Here is a 25,325-nt window from a genome sequence, read left to right as displayed (position 1 = left end):
AGTGAACACAATGATAAGAATTTTTAATTTGAGGCGTTGTCAGAACGGGAGCCAATGTAGGTCAGCAAGTGCAAGGCTGATGGGTGAATGGGACTTGGTGCGAGTTAGGAGACAGGCACCAGAGGTTTTGATCAGCTCAGTTTTACAGAGGGTGTAAAGTGGGAGGCTGGCGAGGAGGGCAGTGGGATAATCGAGTAAAGAGGTAGTAGAGACATGGATGAGGTTTTTCAACAGCAGAGAGAAGAGAATAGAAGGAACTCAGACTGTGAACTCACCTTTGATGTTGACACTAGCTGTCCTGGAGACGGCTACTCCCTTTGAGTTGTGTGCTTCACAAGTGAAGGTGGACAGTTTTTTAATTCCTGAGGACAGTGATAGCAGAGAGACAAGCTGTTACATTCTACAGGTTCAAAGCAACCACTTCCCCATCCCATGCACACTACTAAAGAGACAAAGAGAAGCAGAAACACATGCAAGATGATCTTGAGACATCATAGTGAATCATTAAGGCCTCTGAATGAGTTACTTTCAGCAAAGGCAGATGTAGAACAATGCATTTGACTTCATAGGAACAGGAGGAGGCTATTCAGCCCCTCAAGCATGCTCTGCCATTCAATTAGATCTTGGCTGATCTGGCCTCAACTCTATTTAAACCCTTTGCTCCAAATCCCTCAATACCCTCACCTCAAAACATCTATCAATCTCAGTCCTGTAAGCTCCAATTGAGCCCCAAAATCCATAGCCCTTTGGGGAGAGAGTCTCAGATTTCTACCAGTCTTCATGTGAGAAAGTGCTTCCTGAATTTGCTCCTGAATTATGCAATCCTTGAGTTAGAGAGGGGGGGAAAAATTCAACACGGAATTCCTGAGCTTAATGACCCCTTCTGGAAAATGTGTGCCCATGGAAGTTAGGCTAGGACAAGGGCAGGCTCAGCTGTGATGCCCCCCACAATCAGACAGCTTCAGGTTACCAGAGGAACTGAAAGGCTGCCAGAATGGAAGAAAGTCCCAGTCTAAGTCAGCGCAGGAGAGCAGAAAAGAAGAGATGCAAGAACTAAGCACTCTGTACGCTGCTTTCTGCACCACCCTTTCCTTCAGGACTTCGGCTAAAAGGGGCCAGTCATGACCCCATTTTGCGCTTGGCCCTTTGCATATGCGAATCAAGGGCCTATTGCCTGGCTGTAGCCTTCGGTGCAAGATTGGCTTGCACTGAGACAGCCAGCTCTCCTCAGGAAAACCAGGCTTACATGCAGCCTAACAGGAGCTCCTTAAAGGGACCGCTGCGGGTCAGAACCAACAAGGTAAGCTTCAAAATAGAGTTATCTGAATGTGGAGCTCGGGGGGCAGTGATTATTCTATATATAAATTATCTGAACCTCTCGATTGAATTTCTACCCATAACACACTCCCAGATGTTCTCAAACTGGGATGTACGGACCCCTGGGGTCCGGAGAAACTTCCAGGGGGTTCACAAAATAATGTGACAGCGCGTCAGGGCGGGTGACTTGGACGACCATCCAGGCAATGTGGTCAGGGGGGTACCATGGTCAAAAAGAGGTGAATGAGTGGCAGCCAGAGGCAGGCATGGTGCAAAGCGGGAGGCAGGAGCAGAGTGTGGCTGCCACAATGCAGAGTGGGCAGGATGTGTCACCTAGGAGGGGAACGCACATGGAGGAGCACTAGGAGGAGCACCAAGATGGCCAGGTCGGCCTGCAGTTACCAGCCTGGTGGTGGGCACCAGGTCAGTTCAGTCTGGTTCAAGAGAGACTTTGTCTTTAAAATATTTATGTGCTTCAGACTTCAACTCAAAGAAAGGGCACCAAAATACAAGTTCGTCCAGAGGGCCATTTTCCCGACTTTAGATGGGGGAAAATCTGTGATTGATAAACCATTTCAAAGGATACCTTCAATCAGAAAAGTTTGAGAATCACTCAATTATTCAACATATAAACCATCTGAAACCCTCGATTAGATTCCAGTCTGTAACTCACTCCTGGGTATCCACTATTCTATATATAAACCATCTGAACCCCTCGATTAGATTCCAGTCTGTAACTCACTCCCAGGTATCGATTATTCTATATATAAACCATCTGAACCATCGATTAGATTCCAGTCTGTAACTCACTCCCAGTTATCCATTATTCTCTATATAAACCATCTGAACCCCTCGATTAGATTCCAGTCTGTAACTCACTCCCAGTTATCCATTATTCGACATATAAACCATCTGAACCCCTCGATTAGATTCCAGTCTGTAACTCACTCCCGGGTATCCATTATTCGACATATAAACCATCTGAACCCCTCGATTAGATTCCAGTCTGTAACTCACCCCCGGGTATCCATTATTCTATCTATCAACCATCTGAACCCCTCGATTAGATTCCAGTCTGTAACTCACTCCCAGTTATCCATTATTCTATATATAAACCATCTGAACCCCTCGATTAGATTCCAGTCTGTAACTCACTCCCAGTTATCCATTATTCTACATATAAACCATCTGAACCCCTCGATTAGATTCCAGTCTGTAACTCACTCCCAGTTATCCATTATTCTACATATAAACCATCTGAACCCCTCGATTAGATTCCAGTCTGTAACTCACTCCCGGGTATCCATTATTCTATTTATAAACCATCTGAACACCTCGATTAGATTCCAGTCTGTAACTCACTCCCGGTTATCCATTATTCTCTATATAAACCATCTGAACCCCTCGATTAGATTCCAGTCTGTAACTCACTCCCGGGTATCCATTATTCGAATGTAAACCATCTGAACACCTCGATTAGATTCCAGTCTGTAACTCACTCCCAGTTATCCATTATTCTATATATAAACTACCTGAACACCTTGATTAGATTCCAGGCTGTAACTCACTCCCGGGTATCCATTATTCTAGTAATAAACCATCTGAACCCCTCGATTAGATTCCAGTCTGTAACTCACTCCCAGTTATCCATTATTCTCTATATAAACCATCTGAACCCCTCGATTAGATTCCAGTCTGTAACTCACTCCCAGTTATCCATTATTCTACATATAAACCATCTGAACCCCTCGATTAGATTCCAGTCTGTAACTCACTCCCGGTTATCCATTATTCTCTATATAAACCATCTGAACCCCTCGATTAGATTCCAGTCTGTAACTCACTCCCGGGTATCCATTATTCTCTATATAAACCATCTGAACCCCTCGATTAGATTCCAGTCTGTAACTCACTCCCGGTTATCCATTATTCTCTATATAAACCATCTGAACCCCTCGATTAGATTCCAGTCTGTAACTCACTCCCGGGTATCCTTTATTCGATATAAAAACCATCCGAACACCTTGATTAGATTCCAGTCTGTAACTCACTCCCAGTTATCCATTATTCTGTATATAAACCATCTGAACACCTTGATTAGATTCCAGTCTGTAACTCACTCCCGGGTATCCTTTATTCGATATAAAAACCATCCGAACACCTTGATTAGATTCCAGTCTGTAACTCACTCCCAGTTATCCATTATTCTGTATATAAACCATCTGAACACCTTGATTAGATTCCAGTCTGTAACTCTTTCCCGGGTATCCATTATTCTATATATAAACCATCTGAACCCCTCGATTAGATTCCAGTCTGTAACTCACTCCCGGGTATCCATTATTCGAATATAAACCATCTGAACACCTCGATTAGATTCCAGTCTGTAACTCACTCCCAGTTATCCATTATTCTATACATAAACCATCTGAACCCCTCGATTAGATTCCAGTCTGTAACTCACTCCCAGTTATCCATTATTCTATATATAAACCATCTTAACACATTGATTAGATTCCAGTCTGTAACTCTTTCCCGGGTATCCATTATTCTATATCTAAACCATCTGAACCCCACAATTAGATTCCAGTCTGTAACTCACTCCCAGTTATCCATTATTCTATATATAAACCATCTTAACACCTCGATTAGATTCCAGTCTGTAACTCACTCCCGGGTATCCATTATTCTACATGGAAACCATCTGAACCCCTCGATTAGATTCCAGTCTGTAACTCACTCCCAGTTTTGCATTATTCTATATATAAACCATCTGAACCCCTCGATTAGATTCCAGTCTGTAACTCACTCCCAGTTATCCATTATTCTATATATAAACCATCTGAACGCCTCGATTAGATTCCAGTCTGTAACTCACCCCCGGGTATCCATTATTCTATATAGAAACCATCTGAACCCCTCGATTAGATTCCAGTCTGTAACTCACTCCCAGGTATCCATTATTCTATATAGAAACCATCTGAACCCCTCGATTAGATTCCAGTCTGTAACTCACTCCCAGGTATCCATTATTCTGTATATAAACCATCTGAACCCCTCGATTAGATTCCAGTCTGTAACTCACTCCCGGGTATCCATTATTCGAATATAAACTATTTGAACACCTTGATTAGATTCCAGTCTGTAACTCACTCCCAGTTATCCATTATTCTGTATATAAACCATCTGAACACCTTGATTAGATTCCAGTCTGTAACTCTTTCCCGGGTACCCATTATTCTATATCTAAACCATCTGAACCCCACAATTAGATTCCAGTCTGTAACTCACTCCCAGTTATCCATTATTCTATATATAAACCATCTTAACACCTCGATTAGATTCCAGTCTGTAACTCACTCCCGGGTATCCATTATTCTGTATATAAACCATCTGAACCCCTCGATTAGATTCCAGTCTGTAACTCACTCCCAGTTATCCATTATTCTATATATAAACCATCTGAACCCCTCGATTAGATTCCAGTCTGTAACTCACTCCCGGGTATCCATTATTCTATATATAAACCATCTGAACACCTTGATTAGATTCCAGTCTGTAACTCACTCCCAGTTATCCATTATTCTTTCTATAAACCATCTGAACCCCTCGATTAGATTCCAGTCTGTAACTCACTCCCGGGTATCCATTATTCGAATATAAACTATTTGAACACCTTGATTAGATTCCAGTCTGTAACTCACTCCCAGTTATCCATTATTCTTTCTATAAACCATCTGAACCCCTCGATTAGATTCCAGTCTGTAACCCACTCCCGGGTATCCATTATTCTATATATAAACCAAATGAACACCTCGATTAAATTCGAGTCTGTAACTCACTCCTGGGTATCCATTATTCTGTATATAAACCATCTGAACTCCTCGATTTGATTCCAGTCTGTAACTCACTCCCAGGTATCCATTATTCTGTATATAAACCATCTGAACTCCTCGATTTGATTCCAGTCTGTAACTCACTCCCAGTTATCCATTATTCTGTATATAAACCATCTGAACACCTCGATTAGATTCCAGTCTGTAACTCTTTCCCAGGTATCCATTATTCTATATCTAAACCATCTGAACACCTCGATTAGATTCCAGTCTGTAACTCACTCCCGGGTATACATTATTCTATATATAAACCATCTGAACCCCTTGATTAGATTCCAGTCTGTAACTCAATCCCAGTTTTCCATTATTCTATATATAAACCATCTGAACCCCTCAATTAGATTCCAGTCTGTAACTCACTCCCGGTTATCAATTATTCTTTCTATAAGCCATCTGAACCCCTCGATTAGATTCCAGTCTGTAACTCACTCCCGGGTATCCATTATTCGAATATAAACTATTTGAACACCTTGATTAGATTCCAGTCTGTAACTCACTCCCAGTTATCCATTATTCTTTCTATAAACCATCTGAACCCCTCGATTAGATTCCAGTCTGTAACTCACTCCCGGGTATCCATTATTCGAATATAAACTATTTGAACACCTTGATTAGATTCCAGTCTGTAACTCACTCCCAGTTATCCATTATTCTTTCTATAAACCATCTGAACCACTCGATTAGATTTCAGTCTGTAACTCACTCCCGGGTATCCATTATTCGAATATAAACTATTTGAACACCTTGATTAGATTCTAGTCTGTAACTCACTCCCGGGTATCCATTATTCTATATATAAACCAAATGAACACCTCGATTAAATTCGAGTCTGTAACTCACTCCTGGGTATCCATTATTCTGTATATAAACCATCTGAACTCCTCGATTTGATTCCAGTCTGTAACTCACTCCCAGGTATCCATTATTCTGTATATAAACCATCTGAACTCCTCGATTTGATTCCAGTCTGTAACTCACTCCCAGTTATCCATTATTCTGTATATAAACCATCTGAACACCTCGATTAGATTCCAGTCTGTAACTCTTTCCCGGGTATCCATTATTCTATATATAAACCATCTGAACTCCTCGATTTGATTCCAGTCTGTAACTCACTCCCAGTTATCCATTATTCTGTATATAAACCATCTGAACACCTCGATTAGATTCCAGTCTGTAACTCTTTCCCGGGTATCCATTATTCTATATCTAAACCATCTGAACACCTCGATTAGATTCCAGTCTGTAACTCACTCCCGGGTATCCATTATTCTATATCTAAACCATCTGAACACCTCGATTAGATTCCAGTCTGTAACTCTTTCCCGGGTATCCATTATTCTATATCTAAACCATCTGAACACCTCGATTAGATTCCAGTCTGTAACTCACTCCCGGGTATACATTATTCTATATATAAACCATCTGAACCCCTTGATTAGATTCCAGCCTGTAACTCACTCCCGGGTATCCATTATTCTATATATAAACCATCTGAACACCTCGATTAGATTCCAGTCTGCAACTCACTCCCGGGTATACATTATTCTATATATAAACCAAATGAACCCCTCGATTAAATTCCAGTCTGTAACTCACTCCCGGGTATCCATTATTCTATATATAAACCAAATGAACACCTCGATTAAATTCGAGTCTGTAACTCACTCCTGGGTATCCATAATTCTACATATAAACCATCTGAATCCCTCAATTAAATGTCAGCCTGTATCCGACTTCATTCTGCGCTGTGCTTTCGTTAATCCTTGGTATGCATTAAATTGCGATGAGTGTGTGTCTGTACATGCTGAATACAGTCTCTGAGGCCTGCTCAAGGGGAAAACAGGTCTCCAGGCACCTGGGCTGATGTGGCATGTGCAAATCGGGCCGTTCCGCACAAGATTCCCAGTAGCTGTCATGTACATGAGAAATTCATTCAAACATGCTCACCTTTCCCATCTCTGTATGAACTTTTTCGAAAGTTCATTTGTTTTTGTAAAATATTTTTTTTTGAGAATTCATCGTCAAACTGAAGAAATGTTGGACCAGTTTTTTTTGAAGTGGGTCATCAAGAGAACATTAAAAGGATTTGTTTGACAATAACATTTACTGACTGTCACATGACTCAAGTTAAAAATAGAACAGAAACCCTGGTAACTGGGGAAGCTGTGTGCAGAGATGTGACAGGTCAGAAGTTGGACTTTCTGTTTCCAGCTTCACTTTTGAATTGTTTAAAAGGGGTTGGAGTTTTAAAAAAATTAAACTGAAGGACAGAAGCCCAGCTCAGCCCAGCCTGTTCCATCTCTTTAAAAAGCCTGCAGAAAAAGGAAGGGAACTTCCAAAGAAAGAAGAGAATTCCCAAGGTAGGAGAGAAGACCACAACCCAGCTCAGCTTTCCAGCACCTCTCTAAAATACCCTGAGAAGTCCACTGTGTCAACTCATCTAAACTCTTGTCTTTGAAGAAAAGCCTGCTAAATTAATTCTCAACGCTGCCAGAAAAGAACTATTCTAAAAGATCCCAGTGACCCGTCAAAGTGTACTCGGAGGTCAGGCTGCATGCCAGTTTTGGAACACAACATATCTCATCTGCTGTTTCTTCAAGAATGAGCAAGTATTCAGCCCAAGTGTTTTCTTTTGTCTGTAACAGAGCTCTAAACAAAAATCCCTTTTATTTTTCTGGTGTGTGTGTGTGTGTGTGTGTGTGTGTGTGTGTGTGTGTGTGTGTGTGTGTGTGTGTGTGTGTGTGTGTGTGTGTGTGTGTGTGTGTGTGTGTGTGTGTGTGTAAGGTAAAAAGGAAACTTTAAAATTTCAATTTGTATGTTTATGCTTTACTTCATTACTGATTGAGACTTGCTTTATAATAAACTGATAATTTTGTTGTTCATTGAAGAAACCTGGTTCGTGTGTTTTATTCTGGGTAAAATAGAGTATATGATTGGCTGTATTGGTATGTGGGGGAATTTAAATATATGTTGTGACCTGTGGAGAAGTGGAACTAGAATAAACAGTGCACTCCTCCCGTCTCGGTTGTAACAAAACAATATCCTTTCACAATATGCTTTCTAAGGAAACACAGATTGGCAAATTTATCAGTAAAGCAGTTCACATGCAAGCAGCAAAGCAAGCTTCAACGTGTTGGAGAAACTGCTAATTTCAAGTTTCAGAGCTCTGTCAGAATGCTAATCTAATAATAATAAAAACAAGAAATGCTGGAAATACTCAGCAGGTCTGGCAGCATCTGTGGAGAGAGAAGCAGACTTAACGTTTCAGGTCAGTGACCCTTCTTCAGAACTAGCATATATTGGAAACGTGAAAGGTTTTAAGCAAGTAAAGCGGGGGTGGGGCAAGAAATAACAAAGGAGAAGGTGTTGATAGGACAAGGTCACAGAATAGCTGACCAGAAGGTCATGGAGCAAAGGCAAACAATATGTTAATGGTGTGTTGAAAGACAAAGCATTAGTACAGAAAGGGTGTAAATGGACTGAAAACTGAACAGCCACATGCACAAACATGAAAAAAACAGTGGGTAGGCAAACAAAACAAACTAAAATAAAATAAAATAAAATAAAATAAACACAAAAAAATATAAAATAAGAAAAAATAAGTAAAAATAAAATAAAATGTGGGGCCTGTCATGCTCTGAAATTATTGAACTCAATGTTCAGTCTGGCAGGCTGCAGTGTGCCTAATTTGTAAATGAGATGCTGTTCCTCGAGCTTGCGTTGATGTTCACTGGAACACTGCAGCAATCCCCGGACAGAGATGTGAGCATGAGAGCAGGGAGGAGTGTTGAAATGACCAGCAACCGGAAGCTCGGGGTCATGCTTTTGGACTCAGCGGAGGTGTTCCGCAAAGCGGTCACCCAGTCTGCGTTTGGTCTCCCCAATGTAGAGGAGACCACATTGTGAGCAGCGAGTACAGTATACTACATTGACAGAAGTACAAGTAAATCACTGCTTCACCTGAAAGGAGTGTTTGGGGCCTGGGATAGTGAGGAGAGAGGAGGTAAATGTGCAGGTATTATACCTCCTGCGATTGCAGGGGAAGGTGCCGTGGGAAGGGGACGAGGTGGTGGGGGTAATGGAATAGTGGACCAGGGTGTCGCGGAGGGAACGATCCCTTCGGAATGCTGACAGGGGAAGGGAGGGGAAGATGCATTTGGTAGTGGCTTCACACTGGAGGTGGCGGAAATGGCAGAGGATGATCCTTTGGATATGGAGGCTGATGGGGTGGAAAGTGAGGACAAGGGGAACCCCTGTCACGGTTCTGGGAGGGGTGGGTGAAGGGGTGAGGGTAGAGGTGTGGGAAATGGGCCGGACACGGTTGAGGGCCCTGTCAGCCACAGTGGGGGGGAATCCTCGGTTGAGGAAAAAGGAAGACATATCAGAAGCGCTGTCATGGAAGGAACATAGGAAGATAGGAACAGAAGTAAGCCATTCAGCCCTTCAAACCTGTCCCGCCATTCAATGAGATCATGGCTGATCCGCGGCCTAACTCCATAAACCTGCCTTTGGCCCATATCCCTTAATATCTTTGCTGAACAAAAATCTATCTGTCTCAGATTTAAAATTAACAATTGTTCTAGCTTTAACTGCTGTTTGTGGGAGAGAGTTCCAAACCCCTACCAACCTTTGCGTGAAGAAATGCTTCCTAACATCTCTCCTGAACGGTCTGGTCCTAATTTTTAGACTATGCCCCCTAGTTATAGAATCTCTAACCAGTGGAAATAGTTTATCTTTATCTACCCTGTCTTTTCCTGTTAATATCTTGAAGACTTTATCAGATCACCCCTTAACCTTCTAAATTCTAGCGAAAACAGGCCTAATTTGTGCAATCTCTCGTCGTAACTTAACCCCCGTAGTCCAGGTATCATTCTTGTAAACCTACGTTGCACTCCCTCCAAGGCCAATATATCCTTCCTAAGGTGTGGTGCCCAGATCTGCTCACAGTACTCCAAGTGGGGTCTAACCAGGGTTTTGTACAGCTGCAGCATAACCTCTGTATCTTTATACTCCAATCCTCTAGATATAAAGGCTAGCATTCCATTAGCCTTTTTGATTATTTTCTGTACTTGCTCGTGGCTTTTTAAAGATCTATGCACCTGAACCCCCAAGTCTCTTTGGACATCCACTGTACTTAACCTCTTCCCATTTAGAAAGTACCCTGCTCTATCCTTTTTTGGTCCAAAATGGATAATCTCACACTTGCCCACATTGAAATCCATCTGCCACAGTTTTGCCCACTCACCTAGTCTGTGAATATCTCTTTGCAATTTTATGCTATCATCTAGATTGTTTACAATGCCGCCTAACTTTGTATCATCAGCAAATTTGGATATATGACTTACTATGCCATCATCCAAGTCGTTAATGAATAATGTGAATAATTGAGGCCCCAACACAGATCCCTGCGGACACCACTAGTTACTTCTGCCAATCGGAGTACTTACCCATTATCCCCACTCTCTGTCGCCTACCACTCAACCCCCAACTTCCTAACCATGTCAATAATTTGCCCTCAACTCCATGGGCTTCTACCTTAGTTAACAGTCTCTTATGTGGAACTTTATCAAATGCCTTCTGGAAGTCCATATAAATAACATCCATAGACATTCCCCTGTCCACTACCTTAGTCACCTCTTCAAAAAATTCAATGAGATTTGTCAGGCATGACCTTCCCATCATGAATCCATGCTGGCTGTCCCTGATTAACTGAAATTTTTCTAGGTGTTCAGTCACCCTATCCTTGATTATAGACTCCAGCAACTTGCCCACCACAGATGTCAGGCTAACTGCTCTGTAATTTCCTTGGTTCCCCCTTTCACCCTTCTTAAAAAGTGGACTGACATGTGTAACTTTCCAATCCAGAGAGACCACTCCTGAATCTAGGGAACTCTGAAAGACTATAGTTAGGGCATCTACAATGTGCTCGCCTACTTCCTTTAACACCCTCGGATGGAAACCGTCAGGTCCTGGGGATTCCTCACTCTTTAGTTCCATTAATTTCCTTGTTACTGATGTTTTACTTACGTTAATTGTATTAAGCCCCTGTCCCCTATCAGCTATTACTGTAAATACTGAGGCAAAGTAATTGTTCAACATGTCTGCCATTTCCCCATTATCAATGACAATATCTCCAGTTTCATCTTTTATTGGGCCTACATTGCTCTTGACCACCCACTTTCCCTTTATGTAACTATAAAATGTCTTCTAATTGATTTTGATGTCACTTGCAAGTTTCCTTTCATAATCTCTTTTAGTAGCTCTTATAAGCTGCTTTGTGACCTTTGCTGGTCTTTGTATCGATCCCATTCGGCCAGATCTGTGCTGCGTTTTGCATTTTTGTAAGCCCTTTCTTTTACTTTTATGCTATCCCTAATCTCTTTAGTTGTCCATGGCTGTTTTTTCTGTGAAGTGGAGCTTTTTCCTCTCGGGTATATACTCACTCTGAATTTCGTTAAATGTTTCTTTAAATATTCTCCACTGTTCTTCAGTCGTTTGACCCATTAACAGATCTACCCAGTTTACCGTGGACAGTCTCTGTCTCATCCCGGTAAAGTCAACCTTACCCAAGTCTAAAATTCTAGTAGCTGATTCGTGCTTTTCACTTTCAAACGTTACCTTGAATTCGATCATGTTGTGATCACCAGTTGATAAATGTTCACACACAGTTAGACTAATAATTAAATTTAGCTCATTATTCATAACTAAATCTAATATTGCCTGTCCCCTTGTTACATCTAGGACATATTGCTGTAGGAAACTATCCCGGACACATTCCAGAAATTCACTACCTTACTGATAGGTGCTAGTCTGCCTCTCCCAATCTATGTCTAAGTTAAAATCCCCCATTAATACGACTCTGCCTTTGTTACACACTTGCCTAATTTGTGCATTTATGTAATCTAACACCCCAGAACTGCGGCCCGGGGGGTCTATACACAACACCTATTACAGTTTTAGATCCTTTTCTGTTCCTCAGTTCCACCCATAAGGTCTCCACTGGATGCTTTCCCCTCATTATATCCTCCCTCACCAATGAGGTGATATTATTTCTAATCAGTAAGGCTACTCCACCCCCTCTGCCATTTTCCCTGTCCCTCCTGTAAACTTTATAACCAGGTATATTTAATTCCAGTCCCGACCATCCTGCAGCCACGTCTCCACAATGGCCACCACATCATAATCTTCCATTTGAATTTGCGCCTGCAGCTCATCTAGTTTATTTCTTACGCTCCATGCATTTGTATATAGAACTGTTATTTGGACTATATCCCCTAACCTGTCCCTCAGCACTGATGCTTAATTCGCCTGTTTATTACTTCTTTCTTCTGGTTTAACCAGTATACTTCTTGCAGTTTGGTAACAATCAGCCTCACCACTAACCTGCACTCCTACCTTCTCCTTTAACTTCCTGTTTTTTCCATGCAACTGAACCCTCCCCCCCACTATTTAGTTTAAAGCCATATCTACAGCCCTAATTATGCGATTCACCAGGACTCTGGTCCCAGCATTATTCAGGTGGAGCCCGTCCTATCAGAACAGCTCTCTCCTTCCCCAGTACTGGTGCCAATGTCCCACGAATTTGAACCCATTTCTCCCACAATCTTTGAGCCACGCATTTACCTCTTTAATCTTATTGATCCTTTGCCAATTAGCTCGTGGCTCAGGTTGTAATCCGGAGATTATTACCTTTTTGGTTCTGCGTTTTAATTTAGCCCCGAGCTGCTCATATTCCCTCAGCAGAACCTCTAACCTCGTTCTACCTATATCGTTGGTACCTACGTGGACCACGACAACTGGATCTTTCCCCTCCCACTCCAAGTTCCTCTGCAGCTCAGATGAGATATCCTGAACCCTGGCACCAGGTAGGCAACAGAGCCTTCGGGACTCTCGATCCTGGCCACAGAGAACGGTGTCTATGCCCCTAACTATACTATCCCAATTTCGACTACATTTCTCTTTTCTTCCCCCACTTGAATGGCTCCCTCTACCACGGTGCTGTGGTCGGCCTGCTCATCCTCCCTACAGTCCCTGCTCTCATCCACACACGGAGCAAGAATCTCGAACCTGTTGGACAAGGACAATGGCTGAGGCTCCTGCAGCATCATCAAAGCAGATACGTCGGAGACGGAGAAACTGGGAGAATGGAATGGAGTCCTTACAGGAGGCAGGGTGTGAAGAAGTGTAGTCGAGGTAGCTGTGGGAGTCGGTGGGCTTATAATGGATATTAGTAGACAGCCTAACCCCAGAGATGGAGACAGAGAAGTCGAGGAAGGGAAGGGAAGTGTCGGAGATGGACCATGTATAGGTGAGAGAAGGGTGGAAATTTATTTTATTTTATTTTATTTTATCTTAGTTTGTTAGGTTTGCCTACCCACTGTTTTTGCATGTTTGCGCTTTTGGCTGTTCAGTTTTCAGTCCATTAACACCCTATCTGTACTAATGCTTTGTCTTTCAACACACCATTAACACAATGTTGGCCTTTGCTCCACGACCGTCTGGTCAGCTACTCTGTCCTATCTACACCTTCTCTTTTGTTATCTCTTGCCCCACCCCTGCTTTACTTGTTTAAAACCTTTCATATGGGCGGCGCAGTGGTTAGCACTGCAGCCTTACAGCTCCAGCGACCCGGGTTCAGTTCTGGGTACTGCCTGTGCGGAGTTTGCAAGTTCTCCCTGTCACTGTGTGGGTTTCCGCTGGGTGCTCTGGTTTCCTCCCACAGCCAAAGATTTGCAGGTTGAGAAGGTAAATTGGCCATTGTAAATTGCCCCTAGTGTAGGTAGGAGAATGGTGGGAATGTGGTAGGGAACATGGGATTAATGTAGGATTAGTATAAATGGGTGGTTGTTGGACGGCACAGACTCGGTGTGCCGAAGGGCCTGTTTCAGTGCTGTATCTCTAAATAAATAAATTAATTTCTAATATGTGCTAGTTCTGAAGAAGGGTCATCGACCTGAAACATTAACTCTGCTTCTCTCTCCACAGATGTTGCCAGACCTCCTGGTAATTTCCAGAATTTCTTGTTTTTATTTCAGATTTCCAGCAACCGCAGTATTTTGCTTTTATTTTATGCTAATCTAACAGGTTTTGAGTGAAGCAATGACAAGACCAAGGGTCCCCATTGACTTCGGGAATGAGAATCAATGAGACAGTCCAATATTGATACAGTGATAGACACCGAGTTAGAGAGATCGCTATTTATACAGTGACATCGCCCAGTGACGGAGATCACTATTGATACAGCGACAGAAACCCAGTGACGGAGACCCCTATTGATACAGTGACAGACACCCAGTGAGAGAGATCGCGATTGATACAGTGACAGACACCAAGTGACAGAGATCCCTATTGATACAGTGACGGACACCCAGTGAGAGAGATCGCGATTGATACAGTGACAGACACCCAGTGACAGAGATCCCTATTGATACAGTGACGGACACCCAGTGAGAGAGATCGCGATTGATACAGTGATAGACACCCAGTGAGAGTGATCGCGATTGATACAGTGACAGAAACCCAGTGACGGAGATCCCTATTGATACAGTGACAGACAGCCAGTTAGAGAGATCGCTATTGATACAGTGACAGACACCCAGTGAGAGAGTTCAATATTGATACAGTGACGGACTCCCAGTGAGAGAGTTCAATATTGATACAGTGACAGACTCCCAGTGAGAGTTCAATATTGATACAGTGACGGACTCCCAGTAAGAGAGTTCAATATTGATACAGTGACAGACTCCCAGTGAGAGTTCAATATTGATACAGTGACAGACTCCCAGTGAGAGAGTTCGATATTGATACAGTGACAGACTCCCAGTGAGAGAGTTCAATATTGTTACACTGACAGACTCCCAGTGAGAGAGTTCAATATTGATACAGTGACAGACTTCCAGTAAGAGAGTTCAATATTGATACAGTGACGGACTCCCAGTAAGAGAGATCAATATTGATACAGTGACAGACTCCCAGTAAGAGAGTTCAATATTGATACAGTGACAGACTCCCAGTAAGAGAGATCAATATTGATACAGTGACAGACTCCCAGTAAGAGAGTTCAATATTGATACAGTGACAGACTCCCAGTAAGAGAGTTCAATATTGATACAGTGACAGACTCCCAGCAAGAGAGTTCAATATTGATACAGTGACAGACTCCCAGTAAGAGAGTTCAATATTGATACAGTGACAGACTCCCAGTAAGAGAGTTCAATATTGATACAGTGACAGACTCCCAGTAAGAGAGTTCAATATTGATACAGTGACAGACTCCCAGTAAGAGAGATCAATATTGGTACAGTGACAGACTCCCAGTAAGAGAGTTCAATATTGATACAGTGACAGACTCCCAGTAAGAGAGTTCAATATTGATACAGTGACAGACTCCCAGTGAGAGAGTTCAATATTGATACAGTGACAGACTCCCAGTAAGAGAGATCAATATTGATACAGTGACAGACTCCCAGTAAGAGAGTTCGATATTGATACAGTGACAGACTCCCAGTAAGAGAGTTCAATAATGATACAGTGACAGACTCCCAGTAAGAGAGTTCAATATTGATACAGTGACAGACTCCCAGTAAGAGAGTTCAATATTGATACAGTGACAGACTCCCAGTAAGAGAGTTCAATATTGATACAGTGACAGACTCCCAGTAAGAGAGTTCAATATTGATACAGTGACAGACTCCCAGTAAGAGAGATCAATATTGGTACAGTGACAGACTCCCAGTAAGAGAGTTCAATATTGATACAGTGACAGACTCCCAGTGAGAGAGTTCAATATTGATACAGTGACAGACTCCCAGTAAGAGAGATCAATATTGATACAGTGACAGACTCCCAGTAAGAGAGTTCGATATTGATACAGTGACAGACTCCCAGTAAGAGAGTTCAATAATGATACAGTGACAGACTCCCAGTAAGAGAGTTCAATATTGTTACAGTGACAGACTCCCAGTCAGAGAGTTCAATATTGTTACAGTGACGGACTCCCAGTGAGAGAGTTCGATATTGATACAGTCACAGACACCCAGTGAGAGAGATCAATAATGATACAGTGACAGACTCCCAGTAACAGAGTTCGATATTGTTACAGTGACGGACTCCCAGTGAGAGAGTTCGATATTGATACAGTCACAGACACCCAGTGAAAGAGATCAATATTGATACAGTGACAGACTCCCAGTGAGAGAGTTCAATATTGATACAGTGACGGACACCCAGTGAGAGAGTTCGATATTGATACAGTCACAGACACCCAGTGAAAGAGATCAATATTGAGACAGTGACAGACTCCCAGTGAGAGAGTTCGATATTGATACAGTGACAGACTCCCAGTGAGAGAGTTCGTTATTGATACAGTGAAAGACACCCAGTGAGAGAGTTCGATATTGATACAGTGACAGACGCACAGTGAGAGAGTTCGATATTGATACAGTGACGGACTCCCAGTGAGAGAGTTCGAAATTGATACAGTGACGGACTCCCAGTGAGAGAGTTCGAAATTGATACTGTGACGGACTCCCAGTGCGAGAGATCGATTTTGATACAGTGAAAGACACCCAGTGAGAGAGTTCGATATTGATACAGTGACAGACTCCCAGTGAGAGAGTTTGATATTGATACAGTGACAGACTCCCAGTAAGAGAGTTCGATATTGATACAGTGACGGACTCCCAGTGCGAGAGATCGATATTGATACAGTGACAGACACCCAGTGCGAGAGTTCGATATCGGTATAGTGACGGACTCCCAGTGAGAGAGTTCGATATTGATACAGTCACAGACGCCCAGTGAGAGAGTTCGATATTGATACAGTGACAGACACCCAGTGAGAGATCGATATTGATACAGTGACAGACTCCCAGTGAGAGAGTTCGATATTGATACAGTGACGGACTCCCAGTGAGAGAGTTCGATATTGATACAGTGACGGACTCCCAGTGAGAGAGTTCAATATTGATACAGTGACAGACTCCCAGTGAGAGTTCAATATTGATACAGTGACGGACTCCCAGTAAGAGAGTTCAATATTGATACAGTGACAGACTCCCAGTAAGAGAGTTCAATATTGATACAGTGACAGACTCCCAGTGAGAGTTCAATATTGATACAGTGACAGACTCCCAGTGAGAGAGTTCGATATTGATACAGTGACAGACTCCCAGTGAGAGAGTTCAATATTGTTACACTGACAGACTCCCAGTGAGAGAGTTCAATATTGATACAGTGACAGACTCCCAGTAAGAGAGTTCAATATTGATACAGTGACAGACTCCCAGTAAGAGAGATCAATATTGATACAGTGACAGACTCCCAGTAAGAGAGTTCAATATTGATACAGTGACAGACTCCCAGTAAGAGAGTTCAATATTGATACAGTGACAGACTCCCAGTAAGAGAGTTCAATATTGATACAGTGACAGACTCCCAGTAAGAGTGTTCAATATTGATACAGTGACAGACTCCCAGTAAGAGAGTTCAATATTGATACAGTGACAGACTCCTAGTAAGAGAGTTCAATATTGATACAGTGACAGACTCCCAGTAAGAGAGTTCAATATTGATACAGTGACAGACTCCCAGTAAGAGAGTTCAATATTGATACAGTGACAGACTCCCAGTAAGAGAGTTCAATATTGATACAGTGACAGACTCCCAGTAAGAGAGATCAATATTGATACAGTGACAGACTCCCAGTAAGAGAGTTCAATATTGATACAGTGACAGACTCCCAGTAAGAGAGTTCAATATTGATACAGTGACAGACTCCCAGTGAGAGAGTTCAATATTGATACAGTGACAGACTCCCAGTAAGAGAGATCAATATTGATACAGTGACAGACTCCCAGTAAGAGAGTTCAATATTGATACAGTGACAGACTCCCAGTAAGAGAGTTCAATAATGATACAGTGACAGACTCCCAGTAAGAGAGTTCAATATTGTTACAGTGACGGACTCCCAGTGAGAGAGTTCGATATTGATACAGTCACAGACACCCAGTGAGAGAGATCAATAATGATACAGTGACAGACTCCCAGTAACAGAGTTCGATATTGTTACAGTGACGGACTCCCAGTGAGAGAGTTCGATATTGATACAGTCACAGACACCCAGTGAAAGAGATCAATATTGATACAGTGACAGACTCCCAGTGAGAGAGTTCAATATTGATACAGTGACGGACACCCAGTGAGAGAGTTCGATATTGATACAGTCACAGACACCCAGTGAAAGAGATCAATATTGAGACAGTGACAGACTCCCAGTGAGAGAGTTCGATATTGATACAGTGACAGACTCCCAGTGAGAGAGTTCGTTATTGATACAGTGAAAGACACCCAGTGAGAGAGTTCGATAGATACAGTGACAGACGCACAGTGAGAGAGTTCGATATTGATACAGTGACGGACTCCCAGTGAGAGAGTTCGAAATTGATACAGTGACGGACTCCCAGTGAGAGAGTTCGAAATTGATACTGTGACGGACTCCCAGTGCGAGAGATCGATATTGATACAGTGAAACACACCCAGTGAGAGAGTTCGATATTGATACAGTGACAGACTCCCAGTGAGAGAGTTTGATATTGATACAGTGACAGACTCCCAGTAAGAGAGTTCGATATTGATACAGTGACGGACTCCCAGTGCGAGAGATCGATATTGATACAGTGACAGACACCCAGTGCGAGAGTTCGATATCGGTATAGTGACGGACTCCCAGTGAGAGAGTTCGATATTGATACAGTCACAGACGCCCAGTGAGAGTGTTCGATATTGATACAGTGACAGACACCCAGTGAGAGATCGATATTGATACAGTGACAGACTCCCAGTGAGAGAGTTCGATATTGATACAGTGACGGACTCCCAGTGAGAGAGTTCGATATTGATACAGTGACAGACACCCAGTGAGAGATCGATATTGATACAGTGACAGACTCCCAGTGAGAGAGTTCGATATTGATACAGTGACGGACTCCCAGTGAGAGAGTTCGATATTGATACAGTGACGGACTCCCAGTGAGAGAGTTCAATATTGATACAGTGACAGACTCCCAGTGAGAGTTCAATATTGATACAGTGACGGACTCCCAGTAAGAGAGTTCAATATTGATACAGTGACAGACTCCCAGTAAGAGAGTTCAATATTGATACAGTGACAGACTCCCAGTGAGAGTTCAATATTGATACAGTGACAGACTCCCAGTGAGAGAGTTCGATATTGATACAGTGACAGACTCCCAGTGAGAGAGTTCAATATTGTTACACTGACAGACTCCCAGTGAGAGAGTTCAATATTGATACAGTGACAGACTCCCAGTAAGAGAGTTCAATATTGATACAGTGACGGACTCCCAGTAAGAGAGATCAATATTGATACAGTGACAGACTCCCAGTAAGAGAGTTCAATATTGATACAGTGACAGACTCCCAGTAAGAGAGTTCAATATTGATACAGTGACAGACTCCCAGTAAGAGAGTTCAATATTGATACAGTGACAGACTCCCAGTAAGAGTGTTCAATATTGACACAGTGACAGACTCCCAGTAAGAGAGTTCAATATTGATACAGTGACAGACTCCTAGTAAGAGAGTTCAATATTGATACAGTGACAGACTCCCAGTAAGAGAGTTCAATATTGATACAGTGACAGACTCCCAGTAAGAGAGTTCAATATTGATACAGTGACAGACTCCCAGTAAGAGAGTTCAATATTGATACAGTGACAGACTCCCAGTAAGAGAGATCAATATTGATACAGTGACAGACTCCCAGTAAGAGAGTTCAATATTGATACAGTGACAGACTCCCAGTAAGAGAGTTCAATATTGATACAGTGACAGACTCCCAGTGAGAGAGTTCAATATTGATACAGTGACAGACTCCCAGTAAGAGAGATCAATATTGATACAGTGACAGACTCCCAGTAAGAGAGTTCAATATTGATACAGTGACAGACTCCCAGTAAGAGAGTTCAATAATGATACAGTGACAGACTCCCAGTGAGAGAGTTCAATATTGTTACAGTGACGGACTCCCAGTGAGAGAGTTCGATATTGATACAGTCACAGACACCCAGTGAGAGAGATCAATAATGATACAGTGACAGACTCCCAGTAACAGAGTTCGATATTGTTACAGTGACGGACTCCCAGTGAGAGAGTTCGATATTGATACAGTCACAGACACCCAGTGAAAGAGATCAATATTGATACAGTGACAGACTCCCAGTGAGAGAGTTCAATATTGATACAGTGACGGACACCCAGTGAGAGAGTTCGATATTGATACAGTCACAGACACCCAGTGAAAGAGATCAATATTGAGACAGTGACAGACTCCCAGTGAGAGAGTTCGATATTGATACAGTGACAGACTCCCAGTGAGAGAGTTCGAAATTGATACTGTGACGGACTCCCAGTGCGAGAGATCGATATTGATACAGTGAAAGACACCCAGTGAGAGAGTTCGATATTGATACAGTGACAGACTCCCAGTGAGAGAGTTTGATATTGATACAGTGACAGACTCCCAGTAAGAGAGTTCGATATTGATACAGTGACGGACTCCCAGTGCGAGAGATCGATATTGATACAGTGACAGACACCCAGTGCGAGAGTTCGATATCGGTATAGTGACGGACTCCCAGTGAGAGAGTTCGATATTGATACAGTCACAGACGCCCAGTGAGAGTGTTCGATATTGATACAGTGACAGACACCCAGTGAGAGATCGATATTGATACAGTGACAGACTCCCAGTGAGAGAGTTCGATATTGATACAGTGACGGACTCCCAGTGAGAGAGTTCGATATTGATACTGTGACGGACTCCCAGTGAGAGAGTTCGATATTGATACAGTGACAGACACCCAGTGCGAGAGTTCGATATCGATAAAGTGACGGACTCCCAGTGAGAGAGTTCGATATTGATACAGTGACAGACACACAGTGCGAGAGTTCGATATCGGTATGGTGACAGACTCCCAGTGAGAGAGTTCAATATCAGTATAGTGACGGACACCCAGTGAGAGAGTTCGAAATTGATACAGTGACGGACACCCAGTGAGAGAGTTCAATATTGATACAGTGACAGACTCCCAGTAAGAGAGTTCGATATTGTTGCAGTGACGGACTCCCAGTGAGAGAGTTCGATATTGATACAGTGACGGACATCCAGTGAGAGAGTTCAATATTGATACAGTGACAGACTCCCAGTAAGAGAGTTTGATATTGTTACAGTGACGGACACCCAGTGAGAGAGTTCAATATTGATACAGTGACAGACGCACAGTGAGAGAGTTCGATATTGATACAGTGACGGACTCCCAGTGAGAGAGTTCGATATTGATACAGTCACAGACACCCAGTGAAAGAGATCAATATTGATACAGTGACAGACTCCCAGTGAGAGAGTTCAATATTGATACAGTGACGGACACCCAGTGAGAGAGTTCGATATTGATACAGTCACAGACACCCAGTGAAAGAGATCAATATTGAGACAGTGACAGACTCCCAGTGAGAGAGTTCGATATTGATACAGTGACAGACTCCCAGTGAGAGAGTTCGTTATTGATACAGTGAAAGACACCCAGTGAGAGAGTTCGATATTGATACAGTGACAGACGCACAGTGAGAGAGTTCGATATTGATACAGTGACGGACTCCCAGTGAGAGAGTTCGAAATTGATACAGTGACGGACTCCCAGTGAGAGAGTTCGAAATTGATACTGTGACGGACTCCCAGTGCGAGAGATCGATATTGATACAGTGAAAGACACCCAGTGAGAGAGTTCGATATTGATACAGTGACAGACTCCCAGTGAGAGAGTTTGATATTGATACAGTGACAGACTCCCAGTAAGAGAGTTCGATATTGATACAGTGACGGACTCCCAGTGCGAGAGATCGATATTGATACAGTGACAGACACCCAGTGCGAGAGTTCGATATCGGTATAGTGACGGACTCCCAGTGAGAGAGTTCGATATTGATACAGTCACAGACGCCCAGTGAGAGAGTTCGATATTGATACAGTGACAGACACCCAGTGAGAGATCGATATTGATACAGTGACAGACTCCCAGTGAGAGAGTTCGATATTGATACAGTGACGGACTCCCAGTGAGAGAGTTCGATATTGATACAGTGACGGACTCCCAGTGAGAGAGTTCGATATTGATACAGTGACAGACACCCAGTGCGAGAGTTCGATATCGATAAAGTGACGGACTCCCAGTGAGAGAGTTCGATATTGATACAGTGACAGACACACAGTGCGAGAGTTCGATATCGGTATGGTGACAGACTCCCAGTGAGAGAGTTCAATATCAGTATAGTGACGGACACCCAGTGAGAGAGTTCAAAATTGATACAGTGACGGACACCCAGTGAGAGAGTTCAATATTGATACAGTGACAGACTCCCAGTAAGAGAGTTCGATATTGTTGCAGTGACGGACTCCCAGTGAGAGAGTTCGATATTGATACAGTGACGGACATCCAGTGAGAGAGTTCAATATTGATACAGTGACAGACTCCCAGTAAGAGAGTTCGATATTGTTACAGTGACGGACACCCAGTGAGAGAGTTCAATATTGATACAGTGACAGACTCCCAGTAAGAGAGTTCGATATTGTTACAGTGACGGACTCCCAGTGAGAGAGTGTGATATTGATACAGTGACGGACTCCCAGTGAGAGAGTTCGATATTGTTACAGTGACAGACACCCAGTGAGAGAGTTCGATATTGATACAGTGACGGACTCCCAGTGAGAGAGTTCGATATTGATACAGTGACGGACTCCCAGTGAGAGAGTTCGATATTGATACAGTGACAGACTCCCAGTGGGAGAGTTTGATATTGATACAGTGACAGACTCCCAGTAAGAGAGTTCGATATTGATACAGTGACGGACTCCCAGTGCGAGAGATCGATATTGATACAGTGACAGACACCCAGTGCGAGAGTTCGATATCGGTATAGTGACGGACTCCCAGTGCGAGAGATCGATATTGATACAGTGACAGACACCCAGTGCGAGAGTTCGATATCGGTATAGTGACGGACTCCCAGTGAGAGAGTTCGATATTGATACAGTCACAGACGCCCAGTGAGAGAGTTCGATATTGATACAGTGACAGACACCCAGTGAGAGATCGATATTGATACAGTGACAGACTCCCAGTGAGAGAGTTCGATATTGATACAGTGACGGACTCCCAGTGAGAGAGTTCGATATTGATACAGTGACGGACTCCCAGTGAGAGTGTTCGATATTGATACAGTGACAGACACCCAGTGCGAGAGTTCGATATCGATAAAGTGACGGACTCCCAGTGAGAGAGTTCGATATTGATACAGTGACAGACACACAGTGCGAGAGTTCGATATCGGTATGGTGACAGACTCCCAGTGAGAGAGTTCAATATCAGTATAGTGACGGACACCCAGTGAGAGAGTTCGAAATTGATACAGTGACGGACACCCAGTGAGAGAGTTCAATATTGATACAGTGACAGACTCCCAGCAAGAGAGTTCGATATTGTTGCAGTGACGGACTCCCAGTGAGAGAGTTCGATATTGATACAGTGACGGACATCCAGTGAGAGAGTTCAATATTGATACAGTGACAGACTCCCAGTAAGAGAGTTCGATATTGTTACAGTGACGGACACCCAGTGAGAGAGTTCAATATTGATACAGTGACGGACTCCCAGTGAGAGAGTGTGATATTGATACAGTGACGGACTCCCAGTGAGAGAGTTCGATATTGTTACAGTGACAAACACCCAGTGAGAGAGTTCGATATTGATACAGTGACGGACTCCCAGTGAGAGAGTTCGATATTGATACAGTGACAGACTCCCAGTGGGAGAGTTCGACATTGATACAGTGACAGACTCCCAGTGGGAGAGTTCGATATTGATACACTGACAGACACCCAGTGAGAGAGTTTGATATTGATACAGTGACGGACTCCCAGTGAGAGAGTTCGATATTGATACAGTGACGGAATCCCAGTGAGAGAGTTCGATATTGATACAGTGACGGAATCCCAGTGAGAGAGTCGATATTGATACAGTGATAGACACCCAGTGAGAGAGTTTGATATTGATACAGTGACAGACACACAGTGCGAGAGTTCGATATCGGTATGGTGACGGACTCCCAGTGAGAGAGTTCGATATTGATACAGTGACAGATTCCCAGTGGGAGATTTCGATATTGGTATTGGGACGGACTCCCAGTGAGAGAGTTTGATATTGATACAGTGACAGACTCCCAGTGACAGATTTCGATTTTGATACAGTGACAGACACCCAGTGACAGAGTTCGATATTGATACAGTGACAGACACACAGTGCGAGAGTTCGATATCGGTATGGTGACGGACTCCCAGTGAGAGAGTTCGATATCATTATAGTGACGGACTCCCAGTGACAGAGTTCGATATTGATACAGTGACAGACACCCAGTGAGAGAGTTCGATATTGATACAGTGACAGACACCCAGTGACAGAGTTCGATATTGATACAGTGACAGACACCCAGTGAGAGAGTTCGATATTGATACAGTGACAGACGCACAGTGAGAGAGTTCGATATTGGTATTGTGACGGACTCCCAGTGAAAGAGTTTGATATTGATACAGTGACAGACTCCCAGTGAGAGAGTTCGATATTGATACAGTGACGGACTCCCAGTGAGAGAGTTCGATATTGTTACAGTGACAGACACCCAGTGAGAGAGTTTGACATTGATACAGTGACGGAATCCCAGTGAGAGATTCGATATTGATAGAGTGATAGACACCCAGTGAGAGAGTTTGATATTGATACAGTGACGGACTCCCAGTGAGAGACTCGATATCGGTACGGTGACGGACTCCCAGTGAGAGAGTTTGATATTGATACAGTGACGGACTCCCAGTGAGAGAGTTCGATATTGTTACAGTGATAGACACCCAGTGAGAGAGTTTGATATTGATACAGTGACAGACACACAGTGCGAGAGTTCGATATCGGTATGGTGACGGACTCCCAGTGAGAGAGTTCGATATCAGTATAGTCACGGACTCCCAGTGAGAGAGTTCGA

At 43.1% G+C, this 25,325-nt stretch overlaps 1 protein-coding gene across 1 annotated transcript in view; it reads right to left on the bottom strand.

Annotated features, from left to right (window-relative positions):
• tyro3 (TYRO3 protein tyrosine kinase) overlaps positions 1 to 25,325 on the bottom strand; it is a 339,850-nt gene that overhangs the window by 239,408 nt on the left and 75,117 nt on the right. Inside the window, exon 5 of the mRNA XM_068039626.1 lies at positions 276 to 362. Within this exon, the coding sequence (XP_067895727.1) occupies positions 276 to 362 (87 nt within the window). The remainder of the gene's footprint in view (positions 1 to 275; positions 363 to 25,325) is intronic.

Source organism: Heterodontus francisci, chromosome 9 (genome assembly GCF_036365525.1).
Source record: "Heterodontus francisci isolate sHetFra1 chromosome 9, sHetFra1.hap1, whole genome shotgun sequence".
Classification (NCBI taxonomy): Eukaryota; Metazoa; Chordata; class Chondrichthyes; order Heterodontiformes; family Heterodontidae; genus Heterodontus; species Heterodontus francisci.
This window is presented reverse-complemented; position numbering and strand designations above follow the sequence as displayed.